Raw genomic sequence first — 15,093 nt, 5'->3', positions numbered from 1 at the left:
ATAAGCCACATTCAGATTCCAGCTCTCTAAAGCTTGCATCTAATTAAACATTTTCTCCTGGAATAGCTAAAGAAATATTGTCTGTTTTCCTTTTCTATTTAATTACTATGTTTCTGGTGTCTAAAAACTGACATTTACTTGCAACATTTATTTTGCAAAGGTAAAGAAAATAACAAAGTAATTTCATGTTTGTTTTGAAGATGAAGATTCAGCGTTTCATTGGTCCATAGTATGAGAAAATATTGTGTTTGTGTAGTTCATAATGGTCTCAAGTCCAATATCCAACACTTCCATCACGAATCCAAAAGTGAGGCTGGCCCTGGTCAATTAAAATCGGTTCATTAAAAAAAAAAATCTTTATTATATAATTGTATCAAAAAATTCTAAGAATAGTCCCCCCTTCTATATATGATGCATATAGAACAATGCAAGTTGTTTTTGCTAAAGGGGTATTGTGGGACTTTAAAGGGAATGTGTTATCCGAAAATGACTTATTCTATAAACTAAGTTTTTGTGTTAAACCTCTTGTGGGCTGGATTCAGACGAATGTATATCGGCTGGGTTTTCACGCCGGGCCGATATACGTCGTCCTCATCTGCAGGGGGGGAGGGGGAGGATGGAAGAGCCAGGAGCAGGAACGGAGCTCCCGCCCCCTCTCTGCCTCCTCTCTCCGCCCCTCTGCACTATTTGCAATGAAAGGAGGTGGGACGGGGGTGGGGGTAAGTTCTGATAATTAGCCACGCCCCTGTCCCACCTCTCCCCATTGCAAATAGTGCAGAGGGGCAGAGAGGGGGCGGGAGCTCAGTTCCTGTGGTTTCCCTAAAAGGCCTTTTTAGTCTAGTGTTACATGTCGTTGGCTGCTGCTCTTATCGTTGTGTGTTTTTGATGCTGACATTTTTTTGCTGCTTGTTTGTCTTTTGCCTTGTGGAATAATGCCTCCAGATATCAGATTAGGCGATTTTCAAGAAGGTTTTTACTTTTGACATTTCTTTTTCTTAGAGAAAAGAGTTTTTGTCACTAAAGACTACAGGCATCAACCCCAAAAAAATTTTGTCATTTTTCTGCTAACTAAAAAAAGTCATAAACCTCTGCAGGAAGATTGACCCTGGCAAATAATCGGCTGATTGCTCCTTTCCAATCATTGCCCTGTATAAATAGAGCAGCGATCAGCCAACGAGCGAGAAAACGTTTTTTTTTGTCAGCGGATTACGTTGTTTTACGTGGTCAACAAGCAGTTCTCTGCGGGGAAATGTGCTGTCAACAATTATCAAAGTCTGTGGGGGATAAGGGATCTTATTAACCATTATTCGCCTCCCACACTGTTTTTCATTGGCCTGTGTGAAGGGCTTTTAAAAGATCGCAGGGTTATCTTCGATGAGCGCTTATCATGGGACTCAAATTGAGCTGCGTGATGGTATTCTGAGCCTACAAAGAGTGCGATAAGATAATGTGTATATATTAGGAAATTGCAGCTTTTGCAATTAGTAGATAATGCAATGACCAGTATATTAGTATGCAGTATAATACAAATAAAAGAGGGCACTCTGTTCTCATATCCTGCTGCTATCGGGGGGTTATGGTGATAATGGTGCTAGTAAGAGAAAACTTTTTCTTTGCACTTGCTTTCCTTTATTTGAATGCCATCATTGAGGCTCGAGCATCAGAAAGCCTTACGCCTCTTATATCGCTAGTCAATTTCTAAACTGATTGTAAGAGGAGTTGATTGGAATATTAAAATATCCAGTCCTAATTCTCCGCACCGAAATTGCCTCCAAGGTCAGTGCGAACTTTTTGCATTTTGTTCATGCAATTAGCATTCTGTTCCTGCGTGCCGCTCCATAATTAGCCATACACTGAAATGCAGAGGGATTGATATTGTATGAAGCCTTGTCCAGCCGTGCAGCTTATAACCAAGGTTAATTGTACCCTTTAATAACATTATGTATTTTCCTTCAAGCCCTCCATCCAAATGTAAAACAGAAGTTATTGGAACAGTCGATTCTTTAAAAGAAAGTATCCATTGATTCACTCTGGATGTTCTGGTGGTGTAGTCTAACAATAGTTCAGGTTATTAAAATAATGGCGCTGTGCTAATGAGCCAAGTTGTTGCCCTGTTATCAGCAGCTGACAGCACGGTATGAACCGAGATGGAACAGCTGTTGAACAAGTTCTTGACATTCCGTGACAGCTGCTCACAGATCGGATCATTCACCAAGCAAATATTTATTCACAATTCTAGAAGGATTTAACACTTTGGGTTGAGTGATGCTGTGTATTGGGATAATGGGGTACAGCTATGTTCACATCCGCATTATTTTAGCCATTTTTAACGGATCTGTTCTTTCTCTTTTCAAAATCGAATCCGTTAGCACGCCCAGGACGTACATATACATCCTAGCTTTGCAGGGTTAATATGAACAGTTCCTTTGGGATCAGATCGTGGTGTGCCATCTAGGTACCATGGTGGTCGGGGGGCCTTCTAAAGCCCCGCTAGGGCTGCATTGTATTTCCGCCTATTAAGACATGCCATGGGTATGTCTTAATACAATTGCTGTAGAAATACCATAAACTGCAATATTGAGGTATTGCAGTATATATAGTATAAGCAGTCAAATGATCACATGTTCAAGTCCCCTTAGGGAAAGTACAAGTAGAACTGCATAGCCTGGAACTAGAGATGAGCGAACGTACTCGGCCACGCCCCTTTTTCACTCGAGCACCGCGATTTTCGAGTACTTCTCTACTGGGGTGAAAAGATTCGGGGGGCGCCGTGGGTGAGTTGGGTAACATGTAACAGGATGCGACGTATATCGAGGTGGGGGGAGCACTGCAGCTGTTAAAAACCACTACAGATACGCAACTGATTCCTGGTCAAAATCTGATGGTGCAGATTTTGAAACCATTTCCTTTTATGCGGAAATTCTGCAGCATTTCCGCCTTGTGTGAACATAATGGGGCTGGACAGGAAAAACAAAATGAACCACTACTGTGAAGTCAGTCTACAGTGTTTAATAAGCCCTATTGTGTCTGGTTGTCCATATACTCTAATCTATATATATAAAGCTGAAAGCCCTCACTGACTCACTCACTGACTGACTCGCCAAAAGTTCTCCAACTTCCCGATGTCGTAGAAACATGAAATTTGGCGCAAGCATAGACTATCTCCAAAATAGGAAAAGTAATTGGGTCTCAACTCGATTGTTCAATTCTAGCGCAAAAGAATTAGCGTCCAAATTTTACGTACGGAATCTAATTCACTTTCCGGTGTCATAGAAGCGTGAAATTTGGCACGAGCATTGATTATGTCATAAACAGGAAAAGGGTATATCAGCTAGCATTATATAATATAAAAAGTGTGTGTGTAATAGATAGATAGTAACAAAGTCCTCCAGGGGGTGGGGCGGCAATGACACTTCTGGAACTTACTTTGTTTTATTTTTCCAAGGTAGACTCCAGATAAAGCAACAGAAAAAGTATTTTTAACAGAACATATGCACCACGCAGGGCGTTCAGGTCTACGCCGACGGGTATTGCTGCTCCCTCAGATTGTCAGACACTGACCCCATGGAACTGCAGCCTTTTATTCCCCTGCAGGCTTTTATTTAACGTGGTCAGTGCCTACAGCTGAGTTGAGAGCCAGGGTGAAGCTATGGACTGCATCTCCACCCTGTCCAGACTAAGAGCCTGGGAGGGAGGTATACTCTGTCCACAACCTCAACCTTTGGGCTTATTTAGACGACCGTATATCGGCTCGGTTTTCACGCCGAGCTGATATACAGTGTCCTTGTCTGCAAGGGGGGGGGGAGAATGAAAGAGGCAGGAGCAGGAACTGAGCTCCCGCCCCTCGCCACTATTTGCAACGGGAGGGGCTGGGGCGGAGCTAAGCGCCGGTACTTAGCCTCGACCCCCTCCTATTGCAGATAGTGGCAGGGGGCGGGAGCTCTGTTCCTGCTCCTGGCTCTTCCATCCTCCCCCCCCCTCCCCCGCAGACAAGGACACCGTATATCGGCTCGGCGTGAAAACCGAGCCGATATACGGTCGTCTAAATAAGCCCTTTACCTGCCTAATATATATATATATATATATATATATACACACAAAATATTTATTCAGATTAATGTTTCAATATTAAAAACAAAAAGATTGTGTTGCACTCGCATAAAACTGACATTTAAATGCAAGCGCAATGCGATTTATTTATTTTTCCCCTCCCATAGGAAGTAATGGGCGATTCCTTAACAGAATCTCCCAAAAATAGAAGATTTGCAGCATGCCTTATTTTAAGCCCCATTTACACACAAAGATGGTTGCTCAAAATTCGTTCAAAAGATAGCTTGAATGACAGTTTGAGCGATCATTTTGCATATGCTGCTAATGGGCACTTATGCCCATTAGTAGCTTATTAGCTTCTTTTGCATGTAAATGAGGCTCCCTTTGCTGTATGCAGATAACAGCAGGTGGTCTGTTCTCTGCATACAGTTCCTTTGTTCTGCTGTGGTACTGTAGTTGAAAACAGTGTTATCAGTGCTGCCCGCAGAAAACTCTGCATGAGGTCCCTGCTATCACGAACGATGGATTTCATGCTCACATAAAATCATCTTTCGGTACAAAAGCAAATGATGGGAGCATTTACATGCAGCAATTATCACTCAAAAGCCATCGTTTGAACGATTTTTGAGCAATAATCATTGCGTGTAAATCAGTCTTTAGACCGTCGGTCCAAGAGGGAAATCTCTTACATAAATTAACACCTTGAAATTAATGTATTATTTTCATGTGTGAGTTCCATCCATAACGCTATCGGACGGAACTCACTTGTGTAAATAATGCAGTTGGTGGTTGGACAGTTCCTGTTCTTGCTATATGCAATTTCTGTAAGTACACAAAATAAAAATCGCCAGCAGAAGCTGGGCAAATACTGGGTCAGCAAGGAATGCTGGGAGATTATGTATGCGCTAACTGAAAGCAATACAAGCTGTATATTGGGATCAATGCAAAATAAATAATTGGACTACTTCTAGTGGGTCATATATACCATGTTTCCCAGAAAATAAGACCTCACCTGAAAATAAGACCTAATAGAGGTTTTGCTGAAGTGCTAAATATAAGGCCTTCCCCGAACGTAAGACCTAGCTCTGTCCCTGCTCTGTGAGTCTGCTGTGATGAGCTCCCTCTGGTGGCCGGAAGCTACAATACTGTCCCTGCTGTACAAGTGGTCCAGGAACTGCTGTGGGTGATCGTTACACTCTCCAGACAGTGTGTGTGGGAGGCAGGTACTTGACAGCCCTTATTTATTGTTGCCCTGTGTGTGAGTCAGGCAACCAGTGTGTCACTTTGATTCTTTAGGGAGTGATCGTTACAGTCTCCAGACAGTGTGTACATGGAAATAATGGTAGTAACAAGAAATTCTTGATAGGATTCAGAGTTTGTCTGGTTCTGCTGGTTTGTGATGACAACTACTGTACATATATAATAAATGTGCATTATTTTTGTTCAACAATAAATGTGAATTCTTCTTCATGGAAAAATAAGACATCCCCTAAAAATAAGACCTAGTGCATCCTTGGGAACAAAAATTAATATAAGACACTCTTGGGGCCGCCTGCAGACGGCAGAAATTCCGCGGCGGGATTTCCCGTAAACTTTCCGCCCGTGGAAGCTGCCATAGGATTGTGTTAGCAAACGCAATACTAGGCAGATGGCCGCGAGAAATCTTGCGCGGCAAACAAACTGCGGCATGCTGTGTGTGTGTGTGTGTGTGTGTGTGTGTGTGTGTGTATGTATGTGTATATATATGTATGTATGTGTATATATATATGTATAATGAAATATTATAATATTATAGAAATTTCACTTTCGGTTCTTTACATTTCCGTAAATGTTTTACAGGCACAACCAATAACATTTTGCTTCCCTCCTGCTATCTCTTATAAATATGTTTTAGAGGGTTATGTTTCCTGATCAATTTAGTGAAGGAAAATACGAAACCTCTATCAAAGGAAAATGTGTTTCATGTGTAAATGAAAATTGCTGTCTGCTGCTCGGCTAAACAGAGTTGTGCCCCTCTCAGGTCAGTGGAAGCATTGTGCAGAAGAACTCATGAAAATAGAGATTATGTCACCACGGAAACCACCATTGTTCCTGACAAAAGAGGCAACGTCCGTGTACCATGATATGAGTAAGTGTAATCTGTAGATGTGGAAGGTAAAAAGAACGCTGGAATTATCTGTCCTTCTTTGTAATGTTCGCTCATGTAATTGTCAGCGCACATACAGTCACACGGCTCCATTTCATTTGTATGGATTCTTGTTTTCCATATCAAACATTGCTAGTTTAATTTAAATCATTACAGAAGTAATACATTCATACCAAATTACCTCAAGCATGATAGTTGCAATACATGATCCTACATAAAGTAATTGGACACCTGAGCAATATTTCAAAGTAGTGTTTATATACATATGTTAATACTTAGTGGAGCCTTCTTTGGCCCTAATGACATCAGGTACTCACCGTGGCATACTTTCTACTAATGTCTGATACACTTTTGCTGCTACTTCCCTCTATTCATCCTGCAAACATCTCATGAGTTCTCAGGGAAGATGGACGCTGTTCATATTTCCTGACCAGATATTCCAGTATGTCCTAAAGATGTCCAGTAGGGTTCAGGTGAGGACTCCTGTGTAGGCCAGTCCAATCAGGGAACATCCATAACCTCAAGCACAACGTAAAACAGTGTTGGATTTGTGACAGGGCGCATTGTCTTGTTGGGAATATTGTTGACCATTTTCAGAGTATTGTCACATTGTCAGAAGCACTTTATTGACCTCTGTGTCCATTGTTCCTGCCACTACAATTAACGGACCGAGACCATGCCATGTAAAACATCCGGAGACCACAACGGATCCTCAGCCGTACATAACGGTTGGCACAACACTCGGGCAGAAGACGTTATCTATGGTCCGCCACACCCAAGCACTTCCTTCTGATTTGATGATGGAGTAGTGTTAGTCACTTCATAGAATGTTCTTCCATTGTTCAACTGTCCAACGATGACACTTCCTGCACCACTATAGACAGGCCAATACATTGCAAATTGTGATGGACGGCTTGTGTGCCGCCACAGTATAACCCGAATATCAAATAGCGTGCACTTCCCTTCACAAACCATGGCTGACATCTATAAGGGTCTGCATTGTATGTAGCATGGTTTATAATAAGACACGATCCATTCTACTGATAGGGGTGTTCAAATGAAGTTTAGCAGAGGAATTCAAGTCATTAATACATAATAATCTTTATTTGTATAGCGCCAACATATTCCGCAGCGCTTACAAAGACAGGGGGAATACAGAAAGACAAAAGTACAATTACAGAACCACGGTTACATATAGTAATCAGTTGATGGAAACAATAGGGGTGAGGGTCCTGCTCCAACAAGCTTACATACTACAAATAATGGGGTGATACAGAAGGTAAAGGGGCTGGAGATGTGCACGGTATGGTGAGGTGGAGAGTGAGGGATGCTATGCACATAGACAATGGTCAGATGTTCAGCCGTGTGCGGGCAGAATCGGTATGACTGCAGGGGCAGTTGATGGTGGCTAGCAGGGATTGCAGTCAGTAGGTCAGGGAGCATGTTATCAGGCGGAGTACAGAGGGGTTTGTTTAGGGTATGCGGTATGCCTCCCTGAAGAGGGGCGTCTTTAGAGCACGCCTGAAGTTTTTCAAGTCCTGGATTGCCCGGATAGCCTTTGGTAGTGCGTTCCAGAGGACCGGTGCTGCTCTGGAGAAGTCTTGGAGGCGGGAATGAGAAGTTCGAATTAGAGGAACACGCAGTCTAGTTTCGTTAACAGAGCAGAGAGCCCGGGCTGGGTGATGGATTGAGATGAGGAAGGCAATGTATGGTGCCGCTGCACTGTGGAGGACTTTGTGGATGAAGGTAGTGAGTTTAAATTGAATTCTGTAATTAACGGGCAGCCAGTGCAGTGACCGGCACCGGGCAGAGGCGTCCGAGTAGCGGCTGGACAGGAAGATGAGCCAGGCTACCGCATTCAGCATGTCACACATGTAAAAGTGTGAATTGTATGCTGCGCACAATAGTGGGAGAGAAAGTTATAGAATACGTTGAAATGAGAAAATAAATGTTCACACAACAGAAATCCTTATTAGAAAAGTCCCATTTGTATTTCAAGGCAAATCCTTGCATTTATACTGGATTTTTGATTCTGATTTCCTACTATTTTTAACATGCAGATTTGCTGTGACTTACTGATCGGTCAAGGAATCCTAGTAAAATATGCAATATATCACGTTTTTCCGCGTTGCAGATTTCTAAATCTGTATCTATTTAACCCCTTAGTGACCAAGCCTGTTTGCGCCTTAAAGGGGTTGTCCGGCGGCAGCAAGTGGGGTTATACACTTCTGTATGGCCATATTAATGCACTTTGTAATGTACATTGTGCATTAATTATGAGCCATACAGAAGTTATAAGAAGTTTTTCACTTACCTGCTACGTTGCTAGCGTCCTCGTTTCCATGGAGGCCGTCTAATTTTCAGCCTCTAATGGCCAAATTAGACGCGCTTGCGCAGTCCGGGTCTTCTTCTTTTCTCAATGGGGCTCCGTGTAGCTCCGCCCCGTCACGTGCCGATTCCAGCCAATCAGGAGGCTGGAATCGGCAATGGACCGCACAGAAGCCCTGCGGTCCACCAAGGTAGAAGATCCCGGCGGCCATCTTCAGCAGGTAAGTAAGAAGTCACCGGAGCGCGGGGATTCAGGTAAGCGCTGTGCGGTCTTCTTTTTTAACCCCTGCATCGGGGTTGTCTCGCGCCGAACGGGGGGTGGGGGGGGGGGTTTGAAAAGGAAAAAAAACCGTTTCGGCGCGGGACAACCCCTTTAATGATCAGGCCAAATTTTGGAAATCTGACATGTCACTTTAACATAGAATAACTCCGTTAAGGTTTTGCATATCCAAGTGATTCTGGCATTCCCGCAGACCCCCATGAAGCTGTCATGTCCAGAGCCCACAGTGCTTTAAACCCCAGAGGAAGCATGTTTTTACGTGCTCGGGGATTAAAGCCCACTTAGGCAGGACGTACAAACAGTATGGGCTGGTCGCTAAGGAGTTAAAACAATGGGAGACAGATTTCACGTGGATTTTGTCGTGGAATACGTATGAGAATCGGTCATATGAACATGGCCTAATTACAATTTACTCTTTTGTTTTGTTTTCTCTCACCATGTTGTAGTCAGATTTGTCATAGACTACAAAGAAAATGTAGCAGGGCTGAATTTGTCAATGCAGCTGAGATTTTTATGAATTGGCTTGCTGTGCTGCTATAATGCAATGCACCATTAGTTATACTCTATAGACATGACACCTGCTGAGTAATCTTAAAGGGGAACTTTTCATCATAATCGTATCCAAAAAAGTAGATCAAAAAACATTGATCTGTTGGGGATTGCCTACTGCGACAATCATTGATTCTGTGAATAGGTCAGTTTTAGTTCTTTTTGCTGGAGAACAGGACACACACAGAACTTCTGTTGTGTATGGGTGGGGGTGGGGGGGCTCCGAACTTTCCCCGATGACATGTGGAGTGAGACAAGGTTTGGGTATCGGCTTTCTCCCCTCTTTATATTCTGAGCGCGTGCACACTTACCTTTACACATGCATGCTTGGCCATGTCAGGCAAGGTAGCTCATGACCGACTGCAGCTATCTACTGTAACATTTGGCTACTATTTCAGTACAGTATGGTCAGGAACAGTTCAGTTCACTAATATTTTACTCATACTAATTTCTGATATCTGTATTTTCAGTTGGTAACCCATCCTTACAATGGAGTACCTCCACCAATAACGCTATTGTCTATGCACAGTGGTGTGCCCATGCCTGGCACCGCAGCTAAGCCTAGTTGCGTTGACTGACTTAGGGGCACTTTTACGTGAATTTTGTTACTCATTAATGAGCGACAGCCTGTTTACTGTGAATGGAGGCGGATGGGCCAGAGACCTACCTCGCCTACCTCCACTGAGTGATCCTCTCTCCTGTTTAAAAGGGACCCTAAGCGGCAGGTCTAGGCACAGCCACATCCATTTGTATCTTACATTTTGCTGTGCTTGGATAGCTACATTCTGCTGATCGGCAAGGTTGGGACCTCCACTGATTATACAGTACATTGATGGATTATTTATACGAAGGATAGAACATCAATTGAAAGTCTTCGACATTCCCTTTCAGTTGTTAATTAACCCATTAAGGGCAAAGCACTGTAAATATATGGCGCTTGGTTCTGGGCTGTAACTCCTCAACATGGTAAATATACAGCGCAGGTTTAAAGCTCCTGCAATCTAGCAGGAGCAAGCCGTGTGCCAGCTACGATAGACAACTGAGGACCCTGAGAAGAAGCAGATGTGGTTTATAACTGCTCTTAACCCTTTGCAATCCAATTTTGGATTCAGGGTTTCCTAGGGTGCTTTCTCTTTCTGCCATTATACAATGGTGCCATCTGCTGACTAAAGCCAGTACTGCGGTATGGGACATGCTGGAGAGGCCCCCGACAACAGAGCGGCCAGTAATATACAGTAAGAATACCCTGCTGGACGTCTTTTGACATCGGAGCTGCACAGCCTTCAATCAGAATGTCTTCAGACATCAGACAGTGCATTGGAAAGGGTTAATTATTGCTATGTAGTAAATAGGGGAAGTGGCAGTACAGTTTCCTTTATTGGACCGAGCGATCATGTGATCGCCATTGACCGCCAGCACAGCAGAGCTCCTGGGTCTTAGACCCAGAGCAGCCCTGTTAGTGACTACTGCCACCATAGGGGAAATGTTTCACCTATAACTTGGGCTTCTACGAATGCCTCCGTTACAGTGGAAAACTGTGAAATCAAAAAGAAAATGTAACAGTGTGAATGTCCTCCAGAGGTCTTGTATGATATTATAGGACATATATAAGTTAAAAAAGATATATTAAAAAAAATTATAGAAAAAATTACAACTGTATTAACAAAAAAAAGAATCTGCCAACCTGAACCGTCACCATAACCACCCTGTAATCCGAGACTATGAAACTTTATGTATCAAAACATCTGAAGCCGAATGGGAAACCTATTACCATACTTTTATTTTAGCGATAATGTAAAAATTTTAAAAAGTACCTTACATGTAATTTTTTTATTAGCTTTTTGTATACATTACTCCTAATAAAACAAAAAAAGGAAAAATATTTTAATGAAAAAGGTAAAAAAGAACTATGTCATAAAAAAAAACCAGCAGAAATAACTTTAGAATCCCCCCTCCCCACCCCGCATTCAAAAGACCGCCAGCATGGGGTTCATATTCGTGCAAGATTTGTGTGACTCGCAACTCACAAGTCTCGTGCAAGGATTTCAACCGTGTGAAACTGGCCAAAGAGGACGGAAAAAAGGCCAAAAAACTGCTTAAATGTATGGTCCTTTAGGCCCGAAACACTCTGTCCATTAGGAGGTTAACCCTTTCCAATCCACTGTCTGACGTCTAAAGACATTCTGATTGAAGGCTGTACAGCTCCGATGTCGGAAGACGTCCGGCAGGGTATTCTCACTGTAGATTACCGGCTGCTCTGTTATCAGAGGCCTCTCCAGAATGTCCCATACTGCAGTACTGGCTCTAGCCAGCCGATGGCGCCATTGTATAATGACTGAAAGAGAAAGCCCCCTAGGAAACTCTGAATCCAAAATTGGATTGCAATGGGTTAATCACTTGAAAATGAAAAGTAAAATTGTAAAACTAGTATCCTGCCCTGAAAATTCATTGTCCATTTATAGAGGGGAGACAAACGAGGGGGGGGGGGGGGGGGGAGTAGAGTATGTGAAGAATAGGCAGCCATGGCTTTATCAATACTTTATCAATGTTATAAATTTGTTTTCTAGGCATTGGCTCTCCAGTAAAATTTGAAAGTCTAACAGATATTCTGCACAAGAAAATAGAAGAGACAGATGGGCAGTTTCTCATTGGTCAGGAAGACTCTGTTCAACCTCCATGGTCTGCCTTATTTGATGGTAATCATCAATTTCATGTTGAAAAGAAAACGCTCTCTCCATCTTCAAAAAATAATGAACCAAACCATCCGGATGGCAAAGGAAAGAAAAGAAGAGCTCCACCACCACCACCCAACATAACGCCATATAGTGCAGGTCATAAGGTCTCAGATCCAATAGAAAAAGAGAATATCTGGCCACGGTCAAGCTTTTCTCGCAAGTCTCTCGATGCTAAATTGTCTTCTATCATGCAACAGTTCCAAAGACCAATCGCCCCTCCTAGAAAGCCCATATTGTCTGAGGGAGATGAGGACCAGATTAAGAGAGACGCTGAGCTTGCTCCTTCAAAACCAATTCCGGCTCCAAGACAGAAGTCCATAAAAGACAGATTGGTCCCGAAGTCGTGGATGCAATCGCATGAATGACGTTTTGGCATATTGTTTGTATTTTTTTAAGTCTGTTGTAAACTGGAAAAACTTCACCTACAAATTAACTGTAATTGTCTATGAAGGGCTCACTGGAAAGACTTTTTTTTTTTTTTTCTCGTTCTCTGAGCAATTTGTTGAACAGCATAATTGGCTTATAATTTTAATCACAATCCTATCCTCGTGTTATTTATGTGCTCAGATTACGTGTAAGAATTTTGCGAATAGCCTGAAAGAAAACGGCACTCTTAATCTTCAAAGAGATTATTCTTTTATTTTTATCATTTTCCACTGGCTCAAAGACGGTTGTGCCACGTAATTACACACAGGACAGAAAAAAGTGAAAATGTCAGTTTAAGTTGAATTTTCCACATTCATTCCTTTCTCGGCCAGTTACTGTCATGAGCCGAGACTTTGTTATGATTAGTCTTACTAATCGGGACCATTGCAGCTCATAATCATTAAACAGAAGGGAATAATGCAGAAATGCTCAATGCAGTCCTATAACGAGCCAGTGCTGATTTTGTAAATTTTGGACAGATTTTTTTTAATTTTTTTCAACCCATGAAAATGTTATTTTTTAATGCCAGAAGCTGCCAATGACTTTTTTTTTTTTCTTTTAAACCTAATTTTACTAAGTCACGGCTCTGATCTCATCTGCATTGTCGTTTTCATAGAGTGCAGCCAAAAACTTATCAATGTACTAATCCAAAATAGTGTAGGGTAACCCACTGAATTGAAATAGGGCATCATTAGCAGGTTGTAGCATGTACTATGTGGCCTGGCACCCTTTTGGTATGCTTTATTGTTGTACAAGTATGTATAAAAAATTTTTTAAAAAGAGTGGTTGTTCATCAGTACTTTGCACCTGTGCAACACTCCTCCGTTTAATAGGAGGAGGAGCGTTGTAGTATTAGTACATTGATAAGTATTTGGCCGCATTCTGTGATTTTTCTGAAATTTTTTTTAAGTGACTCTTTTAAATGCTAGTGGGTTCGGTCCGAAACCATGCCAGACTGTCAGATTATTTTAATTTGCTTTTTTTTAAACCTAGGCAACCCCTCTTAAAGGGAATGCGTAAGAAAATTAATATTTGTTTCATAAATGTAAGTATGTAGGAGAAAATCCTAATGTTGTAGTTACAGTATTTAAAAAAAAAAAGTTGTCTGGAGTTGGAGGCACAAACTTTCTTTCTTCATGATCCCGTAAAGTGTCTATAGCTCAATAGTGTCTCCAGGGAAAGATAGTGTATAGCCCATCCCCAGAAACTAGGGAGTGTCAGGGATGCTGTATACCGATCCTTACATATGTGTGTGTATAGTGGCATATAGGCATCCAGCAGTATAATAGGGAGGTTGTGATAAATGCTCCGCACTAACGATCATGACATGACTCTGCAGACTCTGTGCCAGCCTGCACATCAAAGCTAAAAGAATGTGAACTTTAAAGAAAAAAAACTGGAACTATCAGCCTAGTGTGTGCTCCAATAGCTAGTGTGAAAACTGGAATTTTTGAAGATTTACATTAAATGGAAAAAGTTGATTCAAGTATGTAATTTTCAGATGATTCATCTCCAAAGTTTTGATGGAAAAATGTTATATTGTCGTAAAACATGTGGGTTTTTTTTATTATGTATAGGTTCTGCTCTAGTGAAGAAACTTGTTTCTTCCTTATCTCCTAAGACTATAACAAATATCCTCTTTTTCAGTTGGCTGTGCACACTGATTTGTCTTATTTTTTACAAGCTGTGTTTTTTTTAGCATTAAATACCTTTTTATAATATCTTATAACACAGCTAGGTATTAGAATATTAACATTACTGAAATGTTCCAATATAGTGTGGATCTTTGAGATCTCTACTTGAATGGAGCTACAGAAGTGTGTAATTCTGACTATCTGCATCCACCATTAGGAAAAGTTTACTGCATAGTGCTATACATTGTACTTAAAAGTCCACTCTAGCAAAAACACATTTTCCATCCCCATTTCCCCTCATTAGATTGTCTGTCATACTCGAGAAGTCTTCTCTGTGTATTGCAGCTACTTCCAATCAGCCTCTTGTCTGATACTTATCGGGCACCATCTTGAGAGAGAGACACTTTTTTTACTTGCAAATCTATTCTATGATACATCAGCACGCCCTTAGGTAGAGGCTATGCCATTTTTGCCTAGTGGGAGGACAGTGTGATGTAGAATTACCTTCTCTATTCACCTTAATAAGCTACAGACCATAAGTATATAGTCAGGAGGATAAGCTGTAATCTCCTCCAATATTACTGTGTGACAGGAGCTGTGTCATCATCATCAGTAATTGTGATAGAAGTGCCTGTGTTCCTCTCTAGGCAGTTTTTGAGGTAGGTATCTTGCAACAGCATAACAAGGACTCAGAAATGAACCAGTTTCAGACAGCATAAACCCAAGTAGATCTGAGCTGGTCAAAATTGAGATCCCATGACCATTTGAGGAGGAAGTTGCTGGGAGTTTCAGATGGAAAGGAGTAAATAACCAAGGCAACACTAGCTCCTTATATATACTGGGGGAACGGAGCGACCCTTTAACAATAAAGCCGCATGAAGTAAGCTTTCCCTATTAGTGGCTGCAAGCAGACAAAATTGTATCGGTATGTGTCATTTTAGTGTC

General features: G+C 41.8%; 1 protein-coding gene across 1 annotated transcript in view; it reads left to right on the top strand.

Annotated features, from left to right (window-relative positions):
• Positions 1-15,066, top strand: part of RTKN2 (rhotekin 2) — a 71,717-nt gene extending 56,651 nt beyond the window's left edge. Inside the window, exons 11-12 of the mRNA XM_066600814.1 lie at positions 6,071-6,178; positions 11,921-15,066. Coding sequence (XP_066456911.1) covers positions 6,071-6,178; positions 11,921-12,453 — 641 coding nt within the window. The 3' untranslated portion in view covers positions 12,454-15,066. The remainder of the gene's footprint in view (positions 1-6,070; positions 6,179-11,920) is intronic.
• Positions 15,067-15,093: the final 27 nt, after the last annotated feature.

This window comes from Eleutherodactylus coqui, chromosome 4, assembly GCF_035609145.1.
Source record: "Eleutherodactylus coqui strain aEleCoq1 chromosome 4, aEleCoq1.hap1, whole genome shotgun sequence".
NCBI classification, from domain to species: Eukaryota; Metazoa; Chordata; class Amphibia; order Anura; family Eleutherodactylidae; genus Eleutherodactylus; species Eleutherodactylus coqui.
This window is presented reverse-complemented; position numbering and strand designations above follow the sequence as displayed.